The sequence below is a fragment of the Apodemus sylvaticus genome, chromosome 19, assembly GCF_947179515.1.
Source record: "Apodemus sylvaticus chromosome 19, mApoSyl1.1, whole genome shotgun sequence".
Taxonomy (NCBI): domain Eukaryota; kingdom Metazoa; phylum Chordata; class Mammalia; order Rodentia; family Muridae; genus Apodemus; species Apodemus sylvaticus.
In genome coordinates, this window is record NC_067490.1 from 35,773,996 (window position 1) to 35,797,398 (window position 23,403).

The window sequence follows — 23,403 nt, forward strand, 5'->3', positions numbered from 1 at the left end:
ACCAGTTGAAACAGCACCATTTACTGGAAATGCTGTCTTTTTTCCACTGGATGGTTTTAGCTCCTTTGTCAAAGATCAAGTGACCATAGGTGTGTGGGTTCATTTCTAGGTCTTCAAATGTATTCCACTGATCTACCTGCCTGTCACTGTACCAATACCATGCAATTTTTTTTTTTAACACGGTTGCTCTGTAGTACTGCTTGAGGTCAGGGATTGTGATTCTCCCAGAAGTCCTCTTATTGTTAAGAATAGTTTTTGCTATCCTGGGTTTTTTGTTATTTCAAATGAATTTGCAAATTTCTCTTTCTAACTCTGTGAAGAATTGAGTTGGAATTTGGAGGGGGATTGTATTGACTTTGTAGTTTGCTTTTGGCAAGATGGCCATTTTTACTATATTAACCCTGCCAATCCATGAGCTTAGGAGATCTTTCCATCTTCTGAGAACTTCAATTTCTTTCTTCAGAGACTTGAAGTTCTTGCTTCAGTCCTTCTTAGAAAGGGGAACAAAATATCCCAGATGCAGTCATCAAACTCTGACACTATTGTGGATGCTAAGAAAGGCTTGCTGAAAGGAGCCTGATATAGCTGTCTCCTGAGAGGCCCTGCCAGAGCCTTGCAAATACAGAGTCAGATGCTTGCAGCCATCCATTGGACTGAGTGTGGAGTCAACAGTGGAGGAGTTAGAGAAAGGACTAAAGGAGCTGAAGGGGTTTCCAACCCCATAGGAAGGACAACAATATCAACCAACCAGACCTCCCAGAGCTCCCAGGGACTAAGCCACCAACTCTAAGTACACATGGCTCTGGCTGTATATGTAGCAGAGGACAGCCTTGTCAGACATCAATGGGAGGAGAGGTCCTTGGTCCTATGATAGGTTTGATAGATTCCCCAGTGTACGGGAATCAAGGGGGTAGGTGGGAGTGGATAGGTGAGTGAAGGAACACCCTCATAGAAGCAGGGAGAGTTGGAGAGGGGGTTTCTGAGAGAGGGGGAAACCAGATAAGGGGATAACACTTGAAATGTAAATAAATTAAAATAAAAAATGCTTAAAAATAACAACCAAAACTATAGGTTTGAGATTAAATAAACTACAAAACTACTATCATCATGTCTTTCTCGCAAGCACATACAGTATATAAGAGATCAATGTTAAGATTATTATCAAACATTTTAGTAGAAAAGCAAAACAACAGTAACAGCAAAAATAACTTTGTTTTTCTCTTGGGGAAGCATCAAGGCAGGCTTTGTGCAGACAGGTATAACTCATGTTGCCTTTGTTTTGATAGCAAGGACTTAAAGCAAGAACTCTAGCAAGGACTTAAGCAAGTTTTTGAAAAATACCTTCTTCCATTTTTATTGTAGTCAACCCTAACCACACACTCATTCTTTATGTTTACTAGGGAATTTCTCAGCTACTTAATCTCTACTACATTTTTTTCTGTCTACAGTTGAGTCCATATTAGATTCTCATACTATTTTGGTATCTAGTAGGTATGTTCTTTTATGGAGTCTTCTGGTTTATACTTCTCTTAACTATTATTTTCTATATATACTATATAAAGTTTAAAGATATTTTGATTATTTTCAAAAATTAATTACCATAGAGGTGTCTGTTAGAATATAATATATACATATATTAAATAAGAAAGAATTGGCATATTTATAGTATCTATGGAACTAACCAATAGTATCTCTTATAATTTTAATTTTGATATATGGTGCTTTTTAAAAATTACAACTGCTCTTCAATATTTCTTCAGGTACCTGTCATCCAAATTCTATAATTTCCTACCATTCATGTTTTCTAAGACTGTTTCCACGTGTCTCAACAGAAGATCCACAAAAAAGTTATTTGAATTTTCCTACTTCTCCCAGAAAGATATGTGACCAATATGTGCCTTTCCAAAGAGTTCTGCGTATGGTGGGAACCTAGGGACATTAGGACTGCATTCCCAACCCTGGGAATGCTGATTGAGAACAACTGATTTTCCCAAAGCTTCTCAGACCCATTTCTTCCCATGCTGCTCCACAGCTGGTGACCTGACAGAGGAACAGCACCTTACAGAAGCTGCCTCAACTCCAGCCATAGAATTTGCAACATCCATCTAAATTTGCCTTTCCACTTTTCAGTGTGAAGGGAAGAGGTGCGCCTTCATGCTCATGTCTTAGTCAGGATGGGGAAGTATCTGGGATTTTATTATTAGACACGACTTTGCAAATCTCTAAGCACTTTAGAATGCAAAAGCAAACAAATCCGGACATGACAGAAGCCAAACAACAATTAAAATAAAAACAAAAAGATGAAGAATAAGCACAATGGTTTATAAATGTTGATGGTTGTCTTAAATTTTTAATTCATAAATACATGTTTTAAATTTCACACATACATCTACATATTGCCTTGTCCTCCAGAACCCGTAGTATTATAAATATGTAAATTAGTTGCCTTGACTGTGGATTTAAAAAGCAGAATCCCACTCGATGTTTATGCCCATGCATCTCTCAACTGTGGTTGCTATGGCTATAAATCGACAGGATTGGCAGCTACTAAATCTATCTCAGAATTATTAATATTCAAATAACCTAAAATATACATAGATTTGCACTGATTATTTTTGTCCTTATCAAACAGGAATTATTGATCACCTTAAGCACAAAAATTTTTAAATTTTCAACTTTATTTTATTGTGAAAATATCATTTTCAAATCACTTTAGGCAAATAGGAGTTTTTACTCAGTGGTAGAAACTGACTAATACATGCAAGGCCTCTAGTTCAGCCCTCTGCCTGCAATAGGCGACTTAGTTAATGAGCTTCTGGAAAGCTCTTTCAAAGCTAGTCATCATAAAATGACCAGTCATCACTGGTCATCACAAAAATGTATTACTATTGTTGCAGTTGCTTACAGAAAATACACAGTCCATATAACATGCCAAGAAACGTTTATTAAAAATTTTGTTAGCTACATGTGAATTAGTAATTTGGTCACCTAGGGAAGACAAGTAGATCTCAGACATATTTTCCATTTATTCTGTGTGCTAACATGTGCTGTACACAGGGAAGATCAGTGGATTCATCAAAGCTTAGTGGCCATCTCACTGGACGGGAAGAACACCTGAGTGAAACCACTGAGAACCCCTATTGACCTAATCTTAAATGAACCAATGAGTATTTCTAAGTCAATATTTTTGCAGTTTCATGATTGTTTATTTAATAAAAGCTATTATTTCATTGATTTAAAAAAAGCAATCTGGAGTTTATTGTGTAATTAACCATTAACTGTTTTAAAAGTACTGGAAAGAAACTGGTCGTTTCAGAGGGTTGGGGCCTTTTATTATTTCTTTTGATAATATGCTTGCATTATTTCATCAAATTAATGGAGTTACACTTTAGCTTGAGTTACAATTTACCACACAACACATTGTCATGTGCCGTGAGTTCTATGGCACCTTGTTTTAATGATTAGTTAAACTGAAGATAATGAAGGTCTTATCATGTGCCTAATTAGCCATGTGGTCCCTAATGGGAGTCTAACTCATTTAGATAAAGTCAGTTTGCTGATCTGTTCTTTAAGGAAAGGCTGGAAAGGAAGCCAAGAGAAAAAGATTTCATATAGTGTGTGTGAGAGTTGTGTGCATGTACAAGTGCATGTGTGTGGCTGCATGCATGTGTATGAGTACCTGTATGTATGAGTGTACATGTGTGTGTACATGTGTGTGTGAGCATGTATGTGTGCTTGTGCAAGTGTGTATAGGTGAGCATATGTGCCTCTGTGTGCGTGCGCGCACTCACGTGTGTGCATGTGTGTGCACATGCAAGAGAGAGAGAGAGAGAGAGTGTGTGTGTTTGTGTGTGTGTGTGTTTGTGTGTGTGTGCGCGTGCGTGTGTGCGTGTGCGTGTGTGTGTGTGTGTACAGCAGAACAGCAGAGCAGTATAACATTAGGGCTTCCTGACAACTATGAAAGCTTTTTCCCGAATCAGCACAGTTCAATTAACAATTTTTTTTCTGTATCCTCTACTTAAGCTTTTCTAGTCTTTGAAGTAGAAATTCTTAGGTCAGTAGTGGCCTCCTTTTCAATTTCTAAGTATATGGTATTAAATCACTGAAAATTATCCCTCCCAAGCAAACTGGAAGCTGTTGAGCAGGTCCTTGCAGAGAGTCTCACTCAGAGTTTAACTGTATTTGGAGTTCTTGTTTTCAGTTGGCTCCCCAAAAGTAACATTTACTTTTATACTTAAGTAACAAAACTTTCTGACCTTCTGAGACACATAGCAGATGTGAAACAGATAAAAAGTGTTCTTACCTCATTCTTCAGTTTGCTCCCCGAAAACCTTAAAAACCATAAACTTTCCATTAGTTTGAAATAAATTATCATTATAGCAAGATAACACAGTACATTAAAGTGGTCTGTTTTATAACATTATCACTGCTCAAATGTTTATAAAATGATTTGGGGAAAGAAATTAAAATAAAAGATATCTCAGGAAGTTGGGTAAGATTTGAGACAAGCATAAACACTCTATACTAACATTTTGTATGTGTCTTAGCCTGTATTTATATTTTATTGTGGGTATTCACCACTAACCTACTACAATAATCCCCAAATTAATCTTAGCATAACTGAATAGACTAATTTTTCCCCTAAGATATTTTACTATTACAATTAGTTCTTCTTTTAGAAGTCATATGTAATTCTCCATAACCACATCATGAGAAAATCTCAGGTGAAGTTTTAATTAGTCTGCTCTAATATTTTTCTAGAAGTTGTGTACCCACTGGTCTTGTTTATTATAACCTAACATATTAATATCCTGCTCCTGATAGTTCATGGCAGCTTAAAACAATGTGTTCTTTATAGTAACATGGATTTTTGTCACAGAGACTCAAATGGACAATCATATCGTACTGTCTTAATAAGTAATATGGTACTCAAAGATTATGCTTAGCAATTACTATAATAATCTTTTTGTGTTGCTAAGGTATTATTCAACTATACAGATTTTTAAAACAACTCTCTTAAAAATATCACATTTTTAAATTTATTTTATTGAATCCAGCTTGAAAATAGACTCCACCTTATAAGTAAATGAAAATATTTAAAAGATTTATTTATTTTTGTTCTGTTTATTTTTATGGCTGCATGTATGTCTGTCTGTCTTGGAGGCGAGAAGACAGTGTTGACTCCTATGAATCTGGAGTTTTAGATGGTTGTTAGAGGATATCAGTCCTTTGCAAAAACAAGTGCTCTCAACCCTTGAGTCATCTTCCCCAGCCCTTGAGTAAGTATAAACTTACTGACAATTCTCTTTCATTGGATTCTTCTCCTCATTTCTTGAGGGACACTTGGCTAATCATTACTTTTTCATTAACCATTAAAATTATACAATTTACCAAGCAATCTAGACTATGTCATGACAATGTTCGCACTATACTGACATTATGTTTAATAGAAAAAATTTTTTCATAGTAAGCAAAATTACAAAGCAATTCATCGAATAGGTATCACATATACTTAAAGATACGCAGAAATGTATGGTGAATATGCTATTACTTTACCTTGTCAAGCCCTTTCCAGAATAAACGGAGTGGTAATACGCACTGCTTTCTTTGATGCCAATCCCATAGTAATGATACCTACATTAAGATAAGAACCATTTCTGCATTAATGAAAGAGAAACAAAACACAGGAGTAACTGCGCTAACTCAGTAAGACCTGCTATCCACAGGAAACCATCTTCCTGCTATGCTTGCCCATCCACGTGCATCTAAGGTCAGGAAGTAGATAAAACTGAAAGATGAGAACATTTTCATTGGACTCAGACTAAGCATATCTTAAAATGTCACTTTTTGGCATTATCATACAAGTTAAAAGTGGATAGACCATCAGCAGATATACACTTCAGTCCATTCCTATGACATTAGCAATGAAAAAAAAAAAAACTGGGTATAGTTGTTCTATACCTAAACATTTCTATGGCCTCTCAAAGATGTGCTTATAGAAGCTTTAGGCAAACTGTCAAAATACTTAAAAATATAAATCAAACAAATGATTTGCTACATAGGTTATGCCTGTGCTATTGCATTTATAGTGCCCAACCATAATGACCTAGCAAACAGACTTTGGGATTCTTAGACTCATGAAAGTCCAGATGAGACCATGGTAGTGGGGCAAAAACCACCCCTTACATCACTCATCAGTTTTTGATCTGTTCACTGTGTGGGATGGGTACTGTGCATTCCAGATCCTTCCACCACTCTCAAGTTTCCCATAATCACTCTTCAATAAAGGATCATATGCACAGGAAGGGTAAGGTGTAGATGATTGGAATCAGCTCCCCAGAGCTCAAGGGAAAAGGCCTCTCAGATGAGGAATGTCAGTATGCCAGAGCCCAAGGAGAAAGATGTCTTTTTTTCTCTAGAAATAGAAATCTTTAATTAGCTAAAATCTGGTTCTTCCAAGATTTTACTACTCATAACATCCTTCAAATGGATGTGCACTATTTTATCATACACACACATAACATAGTCCAGGTATCCTTTACAAGTACTATGTTTTTGTTTCTTTTTTTATTAAATATATTCTTTATTTACATTTCAAATGTTGTCCCCTTTCCTGGTTCCCCCTCCCTCAAAAAGCCCATAAGTCATCTCCCCTTCCCCAACCAACCCTCCCCCACTTCTCTGTCCTGGTATTCCACATCAAGTCTTTCCAGGACCAAGGACCTCCCTTCCCTTTGGTGTCTAACAAGACCATCCTTTGCTGCCTATGTGTCTGGAGCCATGTGTACACTTTGGTTGATGGTTTGTCCCTGGGAGCTCTGGGAGTACTGGGTGGCTCATATTGTTGTTCCTCCTACAGCGCTGGAAACCCTTTCAGCTCCTTGGTTCCTTTCTCTAGCTCCCCCATTGGGGACCCTTTGCTCAGTTCAATGACTGGCTGAGAGTGTCATGCACTAGGAGAGTCTCCCAGGTGATAGCTATATCCATATCTGGCTCTGGTCAGCCAGCACTTGTGGGCATCCACAATAGATCAAGGCATTCCATTAGGCTATGGACTGCCTGATGACAGAGGGAACAGAGCCTTCAAACACAAGGACTGTCTGTCTCAGTAAGGCTGTTTCTCTTGACTCAGTGTCACTTGAGTTAGACAGTGGCTTTAAAACTAACATACACACATACTAAAATAATGTTATATTTTTAAAACAGGAAGAATGAAATTTTGTAAGTCTGAAAAGACTGAGAAGATTTAAGGTATTAGTTTTGGTAGATGGAAAACAATAGCCTATTAACCTGAACAGAAGATTGTCATAATTACTCTACTTTTAAGCTACACTATATGATGAGACAAGAGGACACCTAAGATGTATTGAAACAAGAATGTAGATGGAAAAATAGAAAATGTATGAAAGCTCAAAACTATTGAACTGACTTTACATGATAGACATGGTGAAAGAAAGAAGCTTAACTAATAAAGACCCGACTGAAAGACATGCAGTAATAGAAATAATTAAACAGTGAATAATAAACATTAATCAGTATCATAAGTACTTAAACTATGGGTAAACTAGCAGATTTATATGCATTTGGTTAGATATAGTAGTAGAATTCAGATTATGAACTTGGGAGTTTGAAATAAGTATTTATATTTCCTTTTTAAAACTTTAGAACAATGTCAGTGTGTTAGAGGAAATAGGCGAGTGGTATTCAAAATTGAGAGAATCTTTTTAAATGGGAAAATATTATAGCTTCATGTTCTTTTGCTCTTCAGACTCTGTAGTTTAAACAACTACATTTTTGCTACTTGCGAAAACAGTATATGCTAAGCATTGTTTCAAACATTGATAAATTTTTCCTATCTTTTTGTTTCTCATCTCTAACCCCCTTTTCAACCTGTAATAAAATAATTCTATTCCATGGTAAAGTTGTTTGCCATATAAACAGCTACATTGCCTTCAAAGGTGACAGGCAACCTGATATTTCCAAGACGTAGCCATGAGTTCAAAAACATCAAAGTAAAGTATGTCTATTATTATGTCTGGCTATTGGAACAGTTGTCAGAATAATGATGAGTCCAATAGACATGAAAAATAAGACCAGCTGTTCATCCCAGTTTCTGGCCTCCTGAGTTAGATGCCTGTTGGTCCTGCTGTTATGACCACACTGATCATCACTGAGGAAAGTATACTTACAGGTTTTTAAATTACCTGATAGTTTCATTAATTACAATTAACTATAGTTGTATTGGTTATTTTAAATTACAGCATCCTTCCAGACCTTAGCTAGTGTGGATTTGTAATTTGTTTCCTATTTATGACATTAAGATTGTTTTCATATATACTTACTAGTTCCTTATTTTTAGAAAATGATTTCATTATTATTGTTGTTTATTACCAATGCAACCATTAGAGCATGAAAGTTTACAAACTTGAATTCAAAGTCAATGTCTTGTGTACTTTATTCACTGGTCAAATGTAACTAACATATCAACCCAGACATTGGTCAGTTACCTTCACCTCCACAATGCAGTCTCATGAACATGCCTGACAATAGGGAATCAGTGAAAGAGTCTTCTTCAAATGTTATCTGTGTGCTACATTGTAAGGATTCAGAGCCAGATAGTGGAGGGTTTCAGACCTTGGGGAGTTAGCAGTCTTGGAGCAGAAAAGCATAAAAAGGAACTACTTTGTCTGGTCTCAGTAGGAGAGTAAGCACCTAATCCTGTAGAGACTTGATGCCCCAGGGAAGGGGAATGGGGTGAGGTGGGAGAGGGTGTGTGGCAGGGTAAGTAGGTGAGGGGTGTGGGTGGGCAGGTGCACGGAGGAGCACGCTGTCATAGGCAAAAGGGAGGAGGGATGGGGTGAAGAAGTCTTAGAGGAGGGACCAGGAAAGGGGCAACATTTGGAATGTAAATAAATAAAACAATTTTAAAAAGGAAGAAAGGCAATTCTGAATTAACACTTGCTACACCAGTTGAAGACAATGATAGCAAATAATTATTAGTAGTTGCCATTTATTGAGCTCCCATTACTATAAAAAAACTTTGTACAGACATGATTTCAAATGTCCACAATCTATAAGTAATATATTATCCCAAGTTCATAACAAAGCTTGAAAAAATTGTGATTTATGTTAATTTGTATTTATTTATTTTTGGGTGTATGGGCACATAATGGATGTGCATGACTGTGTGTGTGTGTTGTGTGTGTGTGTGTGTGTGTGTGTGTGTGTTGGGATGTGACTATGAGTGCTTGTGTGTGGCAACCAGAAGGAAAACTTTGAGGAGTCAGTTCTCTTCTTGGTATAGAGACCAAGCTCAAATAATCAGGCTTGAGTGCCAGGTGATTTTACCCAATGTGCCATCTTACCAATCCTATGGTTCATTTAAAGGTTATTATTTAATAGCTGTATGGGTTTGAAGGCAAAATTCAAGGTCACAGCTTCACAAGGCAACTCCGTACTTCAACAGTGTTCGTTGCCCTCATTCCTGAAATGCAACTTTTTTTTTAAAATCTCAAGCTTACTCACAATTAGAAATTCTTAAGCCAAATATAGTTTGCATACATGTGCATTCATGCACACACTCTATAGGAGTCATCATTGATTAAATAGCACAAGTAGTCAGCGTGAATCCCTCAGACCTGTAGCATTGATCAGGGTGTTTCATATTTGATCTTCCACGTGTAAATAAAGTCTTCTAGATTACAAGCTTCCTGTAACAGGGAGTCAATAAGCTTGTTGAATAATTGAATATATGGAAAAAGTTTTAAAACTAACAGTGTGTCATAAAAGAGACTATATAAATAACTTGCCAATTAAGGTTAAGCAGATATAACCATGTATGTAACTGTGACTGGCACAATCTAAACTTTGGCAAAAATCAAAATATTTTATCACATGTGATATATGGAAAAATACTCACTCCTTTTACCCAATCACGAGCACTTTGTAAACTTAGCTGTTTCTGCCTGGATTACTGCCTCTCCATAAAGAGCTTGTGCTGGCTCCAGCCAGTGTTTTGTTGGCTGTCTTCCTTCCTTCCTGGGATAGGGTTGTTTCTTAGTCAACTTTGAGGTATATTGTTAGTGAGTGAAACTGCCTACTCTCCAAGGCAAAACTAATCTCTCTGTCCACTGAATTCCATTCTTGGCCATTCATCCCATTGTAGCCTTATCCCTGTAATCATTAGTAACTCTGTCATTGGCTTAAGCACTAAGATTTGAGGATATCTTCAGGCACTTATCAATGTGTGTGTGTCCTTTGGATCTGAAAACCAATAAAAAACATAAGCGTGAATCCAGTACTTTTTTTTTCATTTTTAGTAAATACCTGACATTGTGAATTTCCATGTTACCAACAAAACTCTTGAGCAAAGCCAAAGCTGAATGTTTAAATATTTTATAGGACCAACATGCGGTCAGCAAGTTTAGGTAGGAAGCTGCTCATGATACAGATCTTAGGATTTTACTCTGTCTGTGGCTGTGCTCCAGAGTCTCATACCTAGGTTCTTTGGGAGCAAATAAAACAATCTTTTCCCCCTTAAGCTTTGTTTTGTTCTAACAAAGCACCTGTTATCATCTTAGTGATGATTTAGTGTCTTTCAGAGAAGAGGAGAGATAGTGCACGAGCACCCCTGTCTTCCTAGAGTTAAACATAAACCCTGTAAAACTGGGAGGAGTGAGTTCATGCAGGGTATACACAAAGTCTTCATCTCTGCTGTAGCATTTTAAAACATCATTCCTCACTAGTAGATTTGGCTAAAACAAACCTCACTAAGAAATGTTTCCAGGAATAGTGCAACAAAGTAACACATGCTAATACATGGTAAATAAGAATAAAATTTGCTTCACTGTTTTCACTTATGTATCTCTGTCTGTTTCCTGTTTTGAGGGCCATTCTAATAGATTATGATTCTTTAACACTACATGATTACACCCATTTTACTAAGGGAAACATCTTACAAATACCATTACAATTTCTGTGTATGATTAGTTAGGTTGTCTAGGAAAAAAAAACATTTTTCACAAAATTAGTCTTTCTGATTTTCTAACAATACTGTGTCTATTCATTAGCACCAAGGTCCTCTGCCTTATGCTTTACATCAAGTGACTGATCTCATTTATAAGTTATGAACACAAAGGAATGATTAATTAATTCATGGCTCAAAATATAACTATAACAGATTCTTAGTAGACTAAGTGAAACTATTACATTTCTCCTTCATGGCCAGCATGTTGACATTCTGTCCAGCACTTTTCTTCGTGAGCTGATCAGGATACACCTATGCTTACCCTTCTTTTCCTCATCACTTCTCATATAGAATTCCTGAAACATATGTTCCCACTGAGCTAGTGACCATGATGTTAGTTGTTTACACTATACAAATGATAACCGATAAGGAAATGATGGGGTTAAGCGGCTCAGGGACTTGCAATAACTTGCTGTGATAAGAGCAGCTGTCATATCAGTTTTTATTAACCCACTAAATCACCACTAATAAATAAGATAATAGCTTTTGCCCACTGTGTCTGAAAACCAAGATTTGGCTGATCAAAGTCTACCAGGAATTAAAATGTAACTTTGATTCAGTCTACCCTGTAGCTATTAAAGAGTTGACTTACAATATCCCTTACTTTATTTATCTATTTTGAGCAAAGATACACACAAGCCTTTTTGTTTCATTTATGTCCCCAAAGACTAGCTACTATTGAAACTGTTAATATAATGCTTATTAATATCAATAGTGAAAATTCTTTGATAGTAGATAAGCTATCTTATCATTCTTTATACCTCCAAAACTCTTTAGAACCATTCTTTGTACCTCAGTTCCAACTTATCAATTATTCCTGAAATACTCATAATCATAAAATATGAATGATTTATTCTGTGATGCCTGTAGAATTTCATTTTTTGAAAACTTAAATTTAAAAATGTAAAAGAAACTACAGCTCTATTCTTTTGCCATCAAAGAAAGGAGAAGAAACACAAAGATAAAGTCGTGTTCTATCTTGGTGTCTGCTTATATACAGAATATGTTATTGAGGCTGGGAAAGTAAGGCTTAAGATACAGAAATGGAGTTCACTTGATTTGTAGAGTTTGCTATCACTTTGTTACACCTTGTCACACAGATCATAGGTTCCCAACCTGTAGAGTCTACATATTGCTACAAAATCAAAAGACACTTTATTCCATGAATCCAAGTATATCTGAAGTTAGTTTCAGAAACCGTGACACCCCTTCCTGTCCAGAACACAGAAGAGCTATTTAGATCCATCATCACCTAGCAGCAATTCCTTCTGACATCCCAAATGAAATATTTAAAAATTGGTTATTCTATGAAAATATGGCAAAATTGATATCCTACTCAGCACTAAAATAAAATGCGTTAAAATTCTGGAAGGAAGCATGATTTCCTGATTCTTCTAAGTAAGATTACTTCATTTGTATTTATGTCTCAGTTGTCCATGTTTTCAACAGTCATAAAATAATTTTTATAAAATTTAAACCTACATATCCCTCAACAGAAGAGTGGATGCAAAAAATGTGGTATATCTACACAATGGAGTACTATTCAGCCATTAGAAACAATGAATTCATGAAATTCTTAGGCAAATGGATGGAGCTAGAGAACATCATACTAAGTGAGGTAACCCAGACTCAAAAGGTGAATCATGGTATGCACTCACGAATAAGTGGTTATTAACCTAGAAAGCTGGAATACCCAAAACATAATCCACACATCAAATGAGATACAAGAAGAAAGCAGGAGTGGTCCCTGGTTCTGGAAAGACTCAGTGAAACAGTATTTGGCAAAACCAGAACGGGGAACTGGGAAGGGGTGGGAGGGAGGACAGGGGAAGAGAAGGGGGCTTACGGGACTTTCGGGGAGTGGGGGGGGGCTAGAAAAGGGGAAATCATTTGAAATGTAAATAAATTATATCGAATAAAAAAAATTAAAAAAAAATTTAAACCTACAAAATGCTAAATACCTAACTGAAATAATAGTTGGAAGATAATGTATTTACCTTGAGGATGCTTAGGGTTAAAATTAGGAGGCTAAGAGTTCATTGGTTGTGCCAATTTCCTTTCATACTAAATATGTATCACTAAAATTAGTGACTAAAGATTAATAAAATATTATTGTCTTTAAGGAAGAATGTAATAGTAATTACTCTTTAGAACTGCTTGAACAGTACAAAATTAATACAAATCTCAATGAAAAAATGAAAATAATAAAAAGGTTAATAAATTAATTGTTTTGGTGACATGAGTGATATTAGAAACAAGTGGTTTTCTTACTTTTACTACTTGATAAACATATACTTAGAGTCAGTTGAACCTTGTTATAAATGTCAGCATTGTTAGTGGGTTGTATCCTTGTGCACTTAAGAAAGTCAATAACCTAACTACAGTTTCCTTATTTATATAAAAAAAATCTATCTTGTGTGTGTGTATGTGTGTGTGTGTATGTGTACAATTCAATAGACAATAACTTCATTGCACTGCTGATTTTTGATGCTTTCAGTTACAATTTTCTCTTATAAAAGAGTACCATCATAAAGTTGAAAGTGTACTTGATCTTCCATTAATATTATTTAAATGTTATTTAATTCTCAAAATAATGAGATAAGGTATCACAACCCACTTTACTGATAAAGGTTGAGTGATCTGCCCATTCTCACACAGTTACATATGGAAGCATACAATTCATCCTGATTTGTTCAACTCGTGTTTCAGCCATTAAGCATGATGTCTTAAATGTACTGTCTTGCAAAATAAAATCTCAAGATGTCTTTTAGAAGCAAAAACAGAAATGTTATCTGGATAAGAATAATCATATCAGAACATTACCATTTCTAATATGATCCTTGCTATATCTTTTGACATACTTTGTTTACACAGTGGACATTATTTCTACTTACAATATAAAAATTCCCAAAAGGCTGATAGCCATGTCATAAAAAGCAAATGGTATATCAATAAGGCAGAAAAATTCAAATCATTAGGCCTTGATCATGTCAATGGCTCTTAATTTTCAAATAAGTTGCCAGAAGTCACCAAATGTTGCTATATCAACGTAAGAACTAGAGTGTGGCTGTGTCACAATGGGCACAGTTAATGATTCATCTCTAATCCTAAGGGCTCCTTTTGGGATTAATTGACTTTCTCTGCAACCTGCCCACCCACCCTCTTCTAGAGCCTGTCAAGAGGATTGCTGGTGTAGATTTGCCTCTTTGCTCTCTATCTTTCTACTTCAAACGCTGTCTGATCTCACCTCTACTTACACAATATAGTACTTTAGAAATCATCAAACCAGACTGAGCCAAGTTTGACATAAAGTTGACTTAGAAGGCAAAGGCTTTCTCCCCCAGTGTGGTATTTTAGTCTTCTTTCACCGGCCATAGTAATTTTTAAAGTACTTAAAATCAGCAAAGTAAGTATTGATTGATAATAAATTATGTGTTAGACAACAGAAGGGACTAAAAATGAATGAAACAAAGTATCTATCTTCAAAATAGCATCTGTTTAGGAAGGAGCTAAATTAATATATTTAGCCAGATACTAACAAATAACTATCAAAGTGCAAAGAACCTACCCAAATTAACAAAACATGAGAACATTCGAAAGAGAAGGTTCAGAATGCATACCTCTAAGTGGCTAAGATTTCAAGATACATACAAGGGCAGGAGTGTCCTCAACAGGGGAAGACTTTTGGGTGATTCAAAAGGTACTGGGGTGATAATTTAGGGCCAAACATAACAATATACTGATAACTGAGAAGTAAACAATAAGGGAGGAAAACAGGTTGAACCTAAGTCATACTACACTTTTCATATCATGGTAAGCAGTGGTGGTACACGCCTTTAATCGCAGCACTTGGGAGACAGAGGCAGGTGGATTTCTGAGTTTGAAGGGCAGCCTGGTTTACAGAGTGAGTTCCAGGACAGCCAGGGCTATACAGAGAAACCCTGTCTTGAAATAGTAAAAAAAGAGTAGAAATCGTGAAGTAGTGAAAAGAAGCATATGGTGAAGGTGAAGAAGGTGAAGGTGCTTGTTTCCAAGTCAGACAAACTGAGTTCAATCCCCAGAACCCAGATGGTAGAAGGAGAGAATTGATTCCCAAGGATATCCTCTGATTTCCTCATGTATGCCATGCATGGTACACATATAAGCACACAGACATGCACACACACACACACACACTCAGAGAGAGAGAGAGAGAGAGAGAGAGAGAGAGAGAGAGAGAGAGAAGAGAGGGAAGGAGGGCGGGGGAGGGAGAGAGAGAGAACAAATAAACATATAGATACTTTGTATAGAGTTGAAATTGTGGGCCCGTGTAAGTCTCTGAGCATGAGAGAGAAAGGACAGAGTCAGAACATCCGTGTGGAAACACCGTGCTCAATGACCAGAGAGTCAGGGTAACACTTCAAAACTGAGAAGGAAGAAAGACAACTGCAGGATAATTCCAAAATTAGGACTTAATTTTTTGCAAGTGACCAGAGCGGGCCAGTGTAAGGCAGCTGCTAGCACAAGAAGGGAACATTTGAACTGTGGCTCATTTATGAGATTTTTAAAACTCAGTATGAACAAAACAAAATATCTTCTCAAAATTTTATGTGGATTGCACACTTAAATATTTTTGTATACTGGGTTAAATAAAACTTAATTGAAATGAATGTTGCTAGTTGCTTTTTACTCTTTTGCTATGGTTAGTAGAAAATTTTAAACTAATATGAGGCTGCATTATGGGTCAGCACTGCACTGCAATTCAGGAGACTGTCTGCAAGCCACAAGGATGGGAGGAAACTGTGGAGTGACTCAAAACCCATAGGTCAAGGTTCTGGGTTGAAGAGGGAGGTTGACAGAAAGAGCAAGGGCTAGGAAGTAAGTCAAAAAACGAATAATTGTAGAAACAGGTTATTTGAGTTTTACCCAGAGGCAGAAGTGTTCTGGTAGAGCAATGTACCTAACACTGGAAACAGTAACTGGTAACTAGTCTTTTAAGGACAAAAAGTGGTGCAGGGTATGACAGGTGTGACCTGATTTTGTCTTTCAGTATGAAAGATTTGATACTGTTCAAAAATGAAAATGTGGACAGAGGAACCCATGGTGAGCATGAGTTAATGGGGTTCTACAGAGAGTTATGAAAGAATTATCTAAGAATGTCAAGGGGCAGGATGCATACAGCTCATTGTATGTCTATATTTATAGTGAGAGATGATCAAGCAGGTTATTGTTTGCCTTGAAGGATAGCACAGGACTGAAATGACCATCTGGATGAGAACAGTCAAGGAAGAACTTGAAGAGTTATTCTTTAGGGGATATTGTCATGTCTGTGTGTGTGTGTGTGTGTGTGTGTGTGTGTGTGTTAGCTAGTTAGTTAATTAGTTCTTATAGTTGGCCAGCATTTATCTTATTAAGAAGAAAATATGTGGTTCCATTCACTGATAAGACTGCCTTATGTCTATAAGTATAAAGGCAAAACCTATTATTCTGTTCTTACTTTGAATGGCCTCTCGTTCCAAGTCTTCTTGTTGTTAGGAGTGGAAATTTTTGGCGAATTGTCTAAAACAGAAAGACAAGATTTAGAAATGTGTAGCTCTATGCAAAGCTCTCATAAACTAATTCAAAAAAGTAAGTGGTAAACTAGAAGGAACACTTAAAGTAATATGCATGTGTTGATAAGAAATACATCAATTATCATGGTTACTTTATTTATGCCAAACGAGGATTGTTTACATTCCTTTATGATAATTCCATCCACTTAATACCAATATTAAATATTCATCACCATTCTGAAAAGATCCTTGGATCTTAAGAGAGCTCCATGGAAATTTTGGTTAGTTAATTACTTCTAGTTTAATTGGGCGTTCAAGGTGCTCTGATTCCCACCTAAGCATTATCACTATAGGGTAGGCTCTGAAAATGATACTGTTATTATGGGCATCAGAAGCTATTTCATCCAGCTTTTGAGGGTATGCTAAGCCTTGAGGAGGTTGTTTATCAGCAAGTATCACAATAAGCTAATCACAGGCATGGCTAGATCCTCGCCGCTCGAGAGACATGCTCTATGTCACACTGTCTCTGTAAGAAAACATGTTTTCAAAATAATTAGCCACTTTTCAGTATTATTTCATTTCATACATATAGGTGTTTTACCAGCATGTATGTCTGTGTACTACAAGCATGTAGTGCCCACGAAGGCCAGAAGAGGCATGCGATGCCCTGGAACTAGAGTTACAGAGGTCCATTCAGAAAAGCAGTCAGTTCTTTTAACCACGGAGGGATCTCTCCTGCCCCCAAAATAAACTGCTTCTTTAAGGCATGGCATTGGTCTACTTTTAAAGTGGTGAGCTAGACATAAGGACACATGTCTGTAAATCCAGCACTCAACAGGATGAGCAGGGGCATCACAAGTTCGAGGCCAACCTGGGCCGCATAATGAGTTTAAGGTCAACCTGAGATATGTAAAGAAGTCCTGCTATATATCTATATATAAATCACCTGCCTCCACTCCCTCCTGGAAAACGTGAGGAAATGGACCATAACACTCATTGATTTCTGGATAAGGAGTCTTCTACAGGTTAGATCTTGGTGTTCGGGAAGTGTAATACTTGCATCTCAAACTCCTTACAGTTCTACTAAGATATTCTAGATTCCCAGACAACAGATGACTGTAAGAGGTTTCAAAGATGAAAGCTTTACCAAGCAATTGATATTGTTTTCTCCAATTCTTTTTTTTAAAAAGATTTATTTATTTATTGTTATATGTAAGTACACTGTAGCTGTCTTCAGACACACCAGAAGAAGGCATCTGATTTCATTACGGATGGTTGTGAGCCACCATGTGGTTGCTGGGATTTGAACTCAGGACCTTTGGAAGAGCAGTTAGTGTTCTTACCCGCTGAGCCATCTCTCCAGTCCCTGTTTTCTCCAGTTCTTAAAATGATATCAACATGTATAAGCCATCCAATGTCAGATTCATACATTCCTATCTTAATGATAGAAATGTTAAATGACAGAAATGTAATCAATCCCATTAAAAAAATCTGGTAATTCTGTGGCATAAACATAATCAAACTAAGACAAAGATTAAGGACAACTACTTAAGTAACAGAATAAAATCTGCCAAAAACTCAAATATGTGGACTACATAATAGTAAGAGAAGCCTGCATTTGTGGGTTCACCTTCATTTGCTTCTACTTTCCATTATAGTTTACACCAATCTCTTGAATTCATCCTCTTTGAGGAAACATGCTGCTTTTGTAAGGAGCTTGCCCTGAGCTCACTTTAGATCAGATAAACAGTAATCTGTGACTCAAAAAGAAAAATCAAGATACACATAGATAACAGCTCCAAACATAAATTTCATTTATGCCTGTAAAGCTGATGTCTTAACAGTGTCTAAGATTCACTCATTTAGGTGAATTTAGTTACACATTGCCTACCCAATATGTTAGTTATAAGGCAGTATAGTCAATATGTGTCATATACCTTTCCGAAGGTAGCTGCACAAGCTGGCTCTAGTTTCTCTTTCCTGCAGAAATCTAAGTAGTGAGCGTAAAGAATGCACCGTGGGAGGCAAACTCCTTCACACACTATGTAATTGTCTTCAAGCCTGAGAGAAAAGTCCAAGAATTAAATCAAATCTGTTCACTGTTACCTCCCCATGCCCTCAATGACAACGCTAGTTTTGAAAACAGACTATATAACAGTGTGTTAATGATATACATAGGCCTTCTTTGTTCTGATTGCTATTTAAAATAATACCAGAATGAAATAAGCAAAAAATTATGTGCTGTCTATCTCCAAACTGCTAAGAGAGGAATTTGCAATGTGCTTTCTATTAAAAACATCGTAAACTGCTGTTTATGTTAAGGAGTATATAGATATACACCTTACACAGTTGTCACTATCCGATGTTTACATGATCAAAACATACCAGTAGACTTTAAAATGTGTACAAAGATTATGGTAAGTGTTCATTAATTTCTCTTGGTAAGGAAATTCTCTTGATGATGTCATTCCACTTGGTAAGTCTTTAAAACAATGTCTGGGAGTCAGAAGCAGAAGGATGATTCAAAGTAGGAGATGACACCCTCCACAGATCTGGAGAAGCAAGTGACAAATTCTTGAAGAGGGCTATCTCTAAGAGAATGGTAGGTAATCCATAAGTGCTAAGGGCCTCGGTTCTACAATTCAGGGAATAAATTCTGTCAGCAGCCAATAAGATTAGAGAAACAAGAGTAAAAAGGTCTAGTGTAAACTCTCAGCATCAACTAATTTCTTCATTTCTATAAGGTTTGACCATGAACTTAGTGTCAAGGTGACCTGTCTAGACTCCTGACTCACAGAAGCTCTGAGACAATATGTTTGTGTTGTAAGCAAGTACGCACAAGCAACCACAGGAACACAAACAAATCACAAGAATCAAACTTGAAAGAGTAAAATTCACAGCAAACACTTGTTAATACAATTGCAATGTGATGTTAATGTTGAAATCACTCCTTCCAGGCCATCATTTCAAATAACAGGTATCAATCTCCACTGTTCAGTAGTTTTCTCTTTGATCTAGGACTGGGAATGGTGAAATTAAACATCCTTTGGCTTTAGAAGAACATCTTCAATTTGAAAGGACTGCCAGGCTTCAGCCTGTCAAAGCTTACATGCCTTTAGTTTTATCCGCAAACTACTGAACAACAAAAGGTACTGTATTTGTTTGGAAAAGATACCAGGGTAAACTCATTTCACTGAAGCTGAAATGATAATGATTTATTTCTACTCTTATACCTTTTTACTGTGATTAAACATATATTCATCGAAATTATCAGATATAACTGAGACAATATCTATAGAAACCTCCAAACAACATAGAATCCCAACTCTGTAGTATAAACATAACTATATAAGCTTTGAAAATCTGGGTAGATTTCCACTTCATTTCAACTACATGCAATTTAATAAATAATCTGTGTTGCAATCATCTGAGTGACAATCTAGAAATCAAATCTTCTAGATCTATTTCCTTTTTTTCAAAAATTTCAGTAAATTATTTTTACTAAAATGCATTTATATAAGTATCATGTTTAATAAAACCTAATCATTTACAACATAAGAGCAATATAATATGCAGTATTATTCAGAATAAAACTAGGGAACGCCTTTAAGACTTTAGATACATACTCTTAATGCACAGAAAATAAAAGTTAGGGGACCTCTCATGAGATTCAGACACTAAATTATTTTTTTAATTAAAAAGATCCAAACCAACTAGGATATAGTATTTCAAAATAAATAAATTTACCTACCTAAAATTGAATAGCTAACTGACAATAAAAGCTGAAATTAATGTCATATTTTTTACTTTGATTTTCATTCTAATTTTTTTAACACCCCAACCACAATTCTACAGTCTTGCATATTTCTCAAAATTCAAGGAACCTGGGTTTTTTTTTTTAATGTGTAACATTCATTTACTTCAGAAGATTGGGAAAATGTGCTCTATAATCTTTAAAAATGAACAATCTTATGAGAAAGAATCAGCTATTTAAAATTTTCAGTTCAAAGGTAGAAATATAATACCCACAGTTCATTTATTTGGGCAGTTGTTTTTATATTTATTGTTTTCGCTTCAAAACACTAAGTTAAGCTAGACATGTGTACAGTATGAATTTTGACAAATTCAAGATTGTTTCCAATTAATCAATTTAAACTGAAAAACTAAGAGTGATCATTTAAAATCTTTTAAAATAAATTCAAAATTAAACATTTTTCCAATTATCCTGATGACAGTAGTTGTTTCCTAAATATTCCAAATAATCTCTCAATTATTTACAGTTTTGGGGTATTTTCAACTAGTTATCATGACACCAAACTTTATCAGTTAAGATAAAACTTTACAGGCATATTTTTTTCTGTTTCTGACATTGAAAGGGTTCAGGCATATACTTTTAGAACTTTATGCTATAAAAATTAGAACTTAATGTTTAAATAAACAAAAATAAAGTTTGCAAGCATTTATAGATAATATTTTTCTATTCTGTAGTAATAATAAATGATAGAGATTGATTGATAGATGATAGGTAGATAGGTAGGTAGATAGATAGATAGATAGATAGATAGATAGATAGATAGATAGATAAATAGATAAACTAACCAATAAAGAAGTTGCCTTTATTTATTAGTTGGACTTGGAGAAAAATTTGTCCCCCTAATGCTTCACATTATGCAAGGATTATGAATGACATATACTTATTTAGATATCTCTTCCTTTTGTAGCAAGTATTAATAAAACACATTTCAAACATAGACGACCTACTGATAATTTCTCAGTGTTAAAAGATTTGGGGCAAAAAGTTAATTTGTGATGTTTTATTGTAGTAAATCATGTATGTGATATGCTGTAAAAACCGACAATTATTGCATTACGACAGCTTGAGTGATGTTTTTCCATCTTGTACTTCTAACTCAATCCATCTGTTTTCTGACTGACACAGTACCTGCAGAGTTCCATTTTTGTTGTTCTCAAGGATCATATCTCAAAAGCATAAAAATATCAAAAAATATATATTTGATGCTAAGCAAACACAGAAATATTCATCACAGCTTACATGTGAAGAGCCTGTGGTTTTAGTCAAGAATATATCCCGTTTTTCATCAGGGTCAGAATAGGTCTCTGTGCGCATAGGGAGTTTAAGATAATAGATGCATTTGTCGTGGGTCTTTTAAACTTGCGGAAGTTTTAAGGAGATGCAAGTTGGGGAAAGCCAGGGTCCTAGAGACAAGGGCTGGTGGATGTCAGCCTGTGCAGGTGACAGGGTCAGCTTACCACTGCAGGGTGAGCTGAGTCTGCTTCTTCTTGTCCTTCATAATCTGCGTGATGCTCTTTTTCTGAGAGAGCTGTGGGTCCGCTGCTTTGGTCTTGTTCTCCTGAGTGTCTGCATCCTCTTCTTCTGAAGAAAACTTGCCATTGTTTAAATGCATTTCTGAGGGCGAGTTTAAGGAGTGACAAAGAACAAGAGAACATGCGATCAGTCCAGTGACCTCCACACCTACCTTGCTTTGCGCTCAAGGAGGAGCAAGGCAGGAGTTGAGCAAAACCCTCCGAGTTAACAGTGTTCCTGGTGAAATAAAATGGTTCCGACAGAGCACCTTACTTTATGTGTATTCAGAGTGTTTCTTTTTTTATTGTTGGACACCCTTAGGACTCAGCACTGCAGCGGGGAGAGTGGAGCACTCACCTGATTTAACTCCCACCTGCAGCCCGGGATCTCCGCCTTTCTCCTCGCTGCTCGGAGAGCCCGCCGCTGCTCGGGCCACCAGGTAAGCACTGTCCTCAGGATAGACCAGCAAGCCCTTGCCAAGCAGCTGCGCGCAGCACTCCTCCGCGATCTCGGAGGGAAGTTGGGGCGAAGGCTGCTCCTGCACGAAGGCTTCCTCCAGTTCCCGTACCTTAGCCATCCTTCCCACGGCCGGGACCTCGGCACCCCCTGGCTAGACAGAGCTCGGTGTAGAGCCCAGAGCCCCGGGGCGGGGCAGGGCGGGGCGGGGCTGGAGAACCTGTGGCCTCTGGGCAGGCTCCAGAGCCCCCATGGCGATGGCGGAGAGGGGACAGGGTGAACGGTACCGCACAGATGGCAGGGGTGGAGGAGGGCGGGGGCCACACTGCCTTCTTTCCAAGTGTCTAGGTCTGGAGAGAAGCTTGCTCCCAGTTCACTTCCACATTGGCTGTCAGTCACACGAAGCACTTTCCCCTTCGTTTGTTCTCTCTTGCCTTGTTCTAGACTCAGGACCACTTCTCTACTGAAAACTTCCTTAAGGATCCTATAAAGCTTAACTCTTCTCTCTAGTGGGACAAGCAACTTCAACTGTCCCTATGGATTCTCAGGAGACTTAATCAAGGCCCCTGCCAGATCAGCCCTGACTTGAGTATTATAGGATAGAAGGGAATGAAACCCGGGGTACACTTAGGCAGTCTTGGCACAGCTTGGGTCAGATGCATTCCCAGAATACAGCAAAGATAGAGGAGCACCCTTTTCAGTGGCTGGAAGACAGAGACAGTGCTCAGTATTTTGGGTACTTGGGCCTCACACCCTTCTAAACTATAGAGATTGGAGGAAAAGATAGATCCCAGTCATAGTCGCATGTGCATCCCTAACAATTCCTCATTTCGTGCCCAGCAGCGGAACAGAAGTATTTGCTGAAATTTAATAATATCTCACTCCCAAATGACAAAACGTGTTTGTTTCAAAGTAAGTTGGGCTTTCTATAAAGAAGGGTGCTGGGTGGAGAGCTGGGATCCTACTGCCTGGCTGACTTCCTGTTTTTCTTATTCTGTTCTCTGTCCTTTTGACAAACAAGCCCTCCAGGAAAAGGAGGGATCCTGCCCGGGTTTCCATTGCTT

The 23,403-nt window shown here is 37.0% G+C and overlaps 1 protein-coding gene across 1 annotated transcript in view; it reads right to left on the reverse strand.

Annotated features, from left to right (window-relative positions):
- Positions 1 to 22,460, reverse strand: part of Rfx6 (regulatory factor X6) — a 52,737-nt gene extending 30,277 nt beyond the window's left edge. The window contains exons 1-6 of the mRNA XM_052164302.1: positions 22,241 to 22,460; positions 21,829 to 21,985; positions 18,495 to 18,618; positions 16,503 to 16,564; positions 5,557 to 5,634; positions 4,304 to 4,331 (exon numbers count right to left, since the gene is read on the reverse strand). Of these exons, the coding sequence (XP_052020262.1) occupies positions 4,304 to 4,331; positions 5,557 to 5,634; positions 16,503 to 16,564; positions 18,495 to 18,618; positions 21,829 to 21,985; positions 22,241 to 22,460 (669 nt within the window). The remainder of the gene's footprint in view (positions 1 to 4,303; positions 4,332 to 5,556; positions 5,635 to 16,502; positions 16,565 to 18,494; positions 18,619 to 21,828; positions 21,986 to 22,240) is intronic.
- Positions 22,461 to 23,403: the final 943 nt, after the last annotated feature.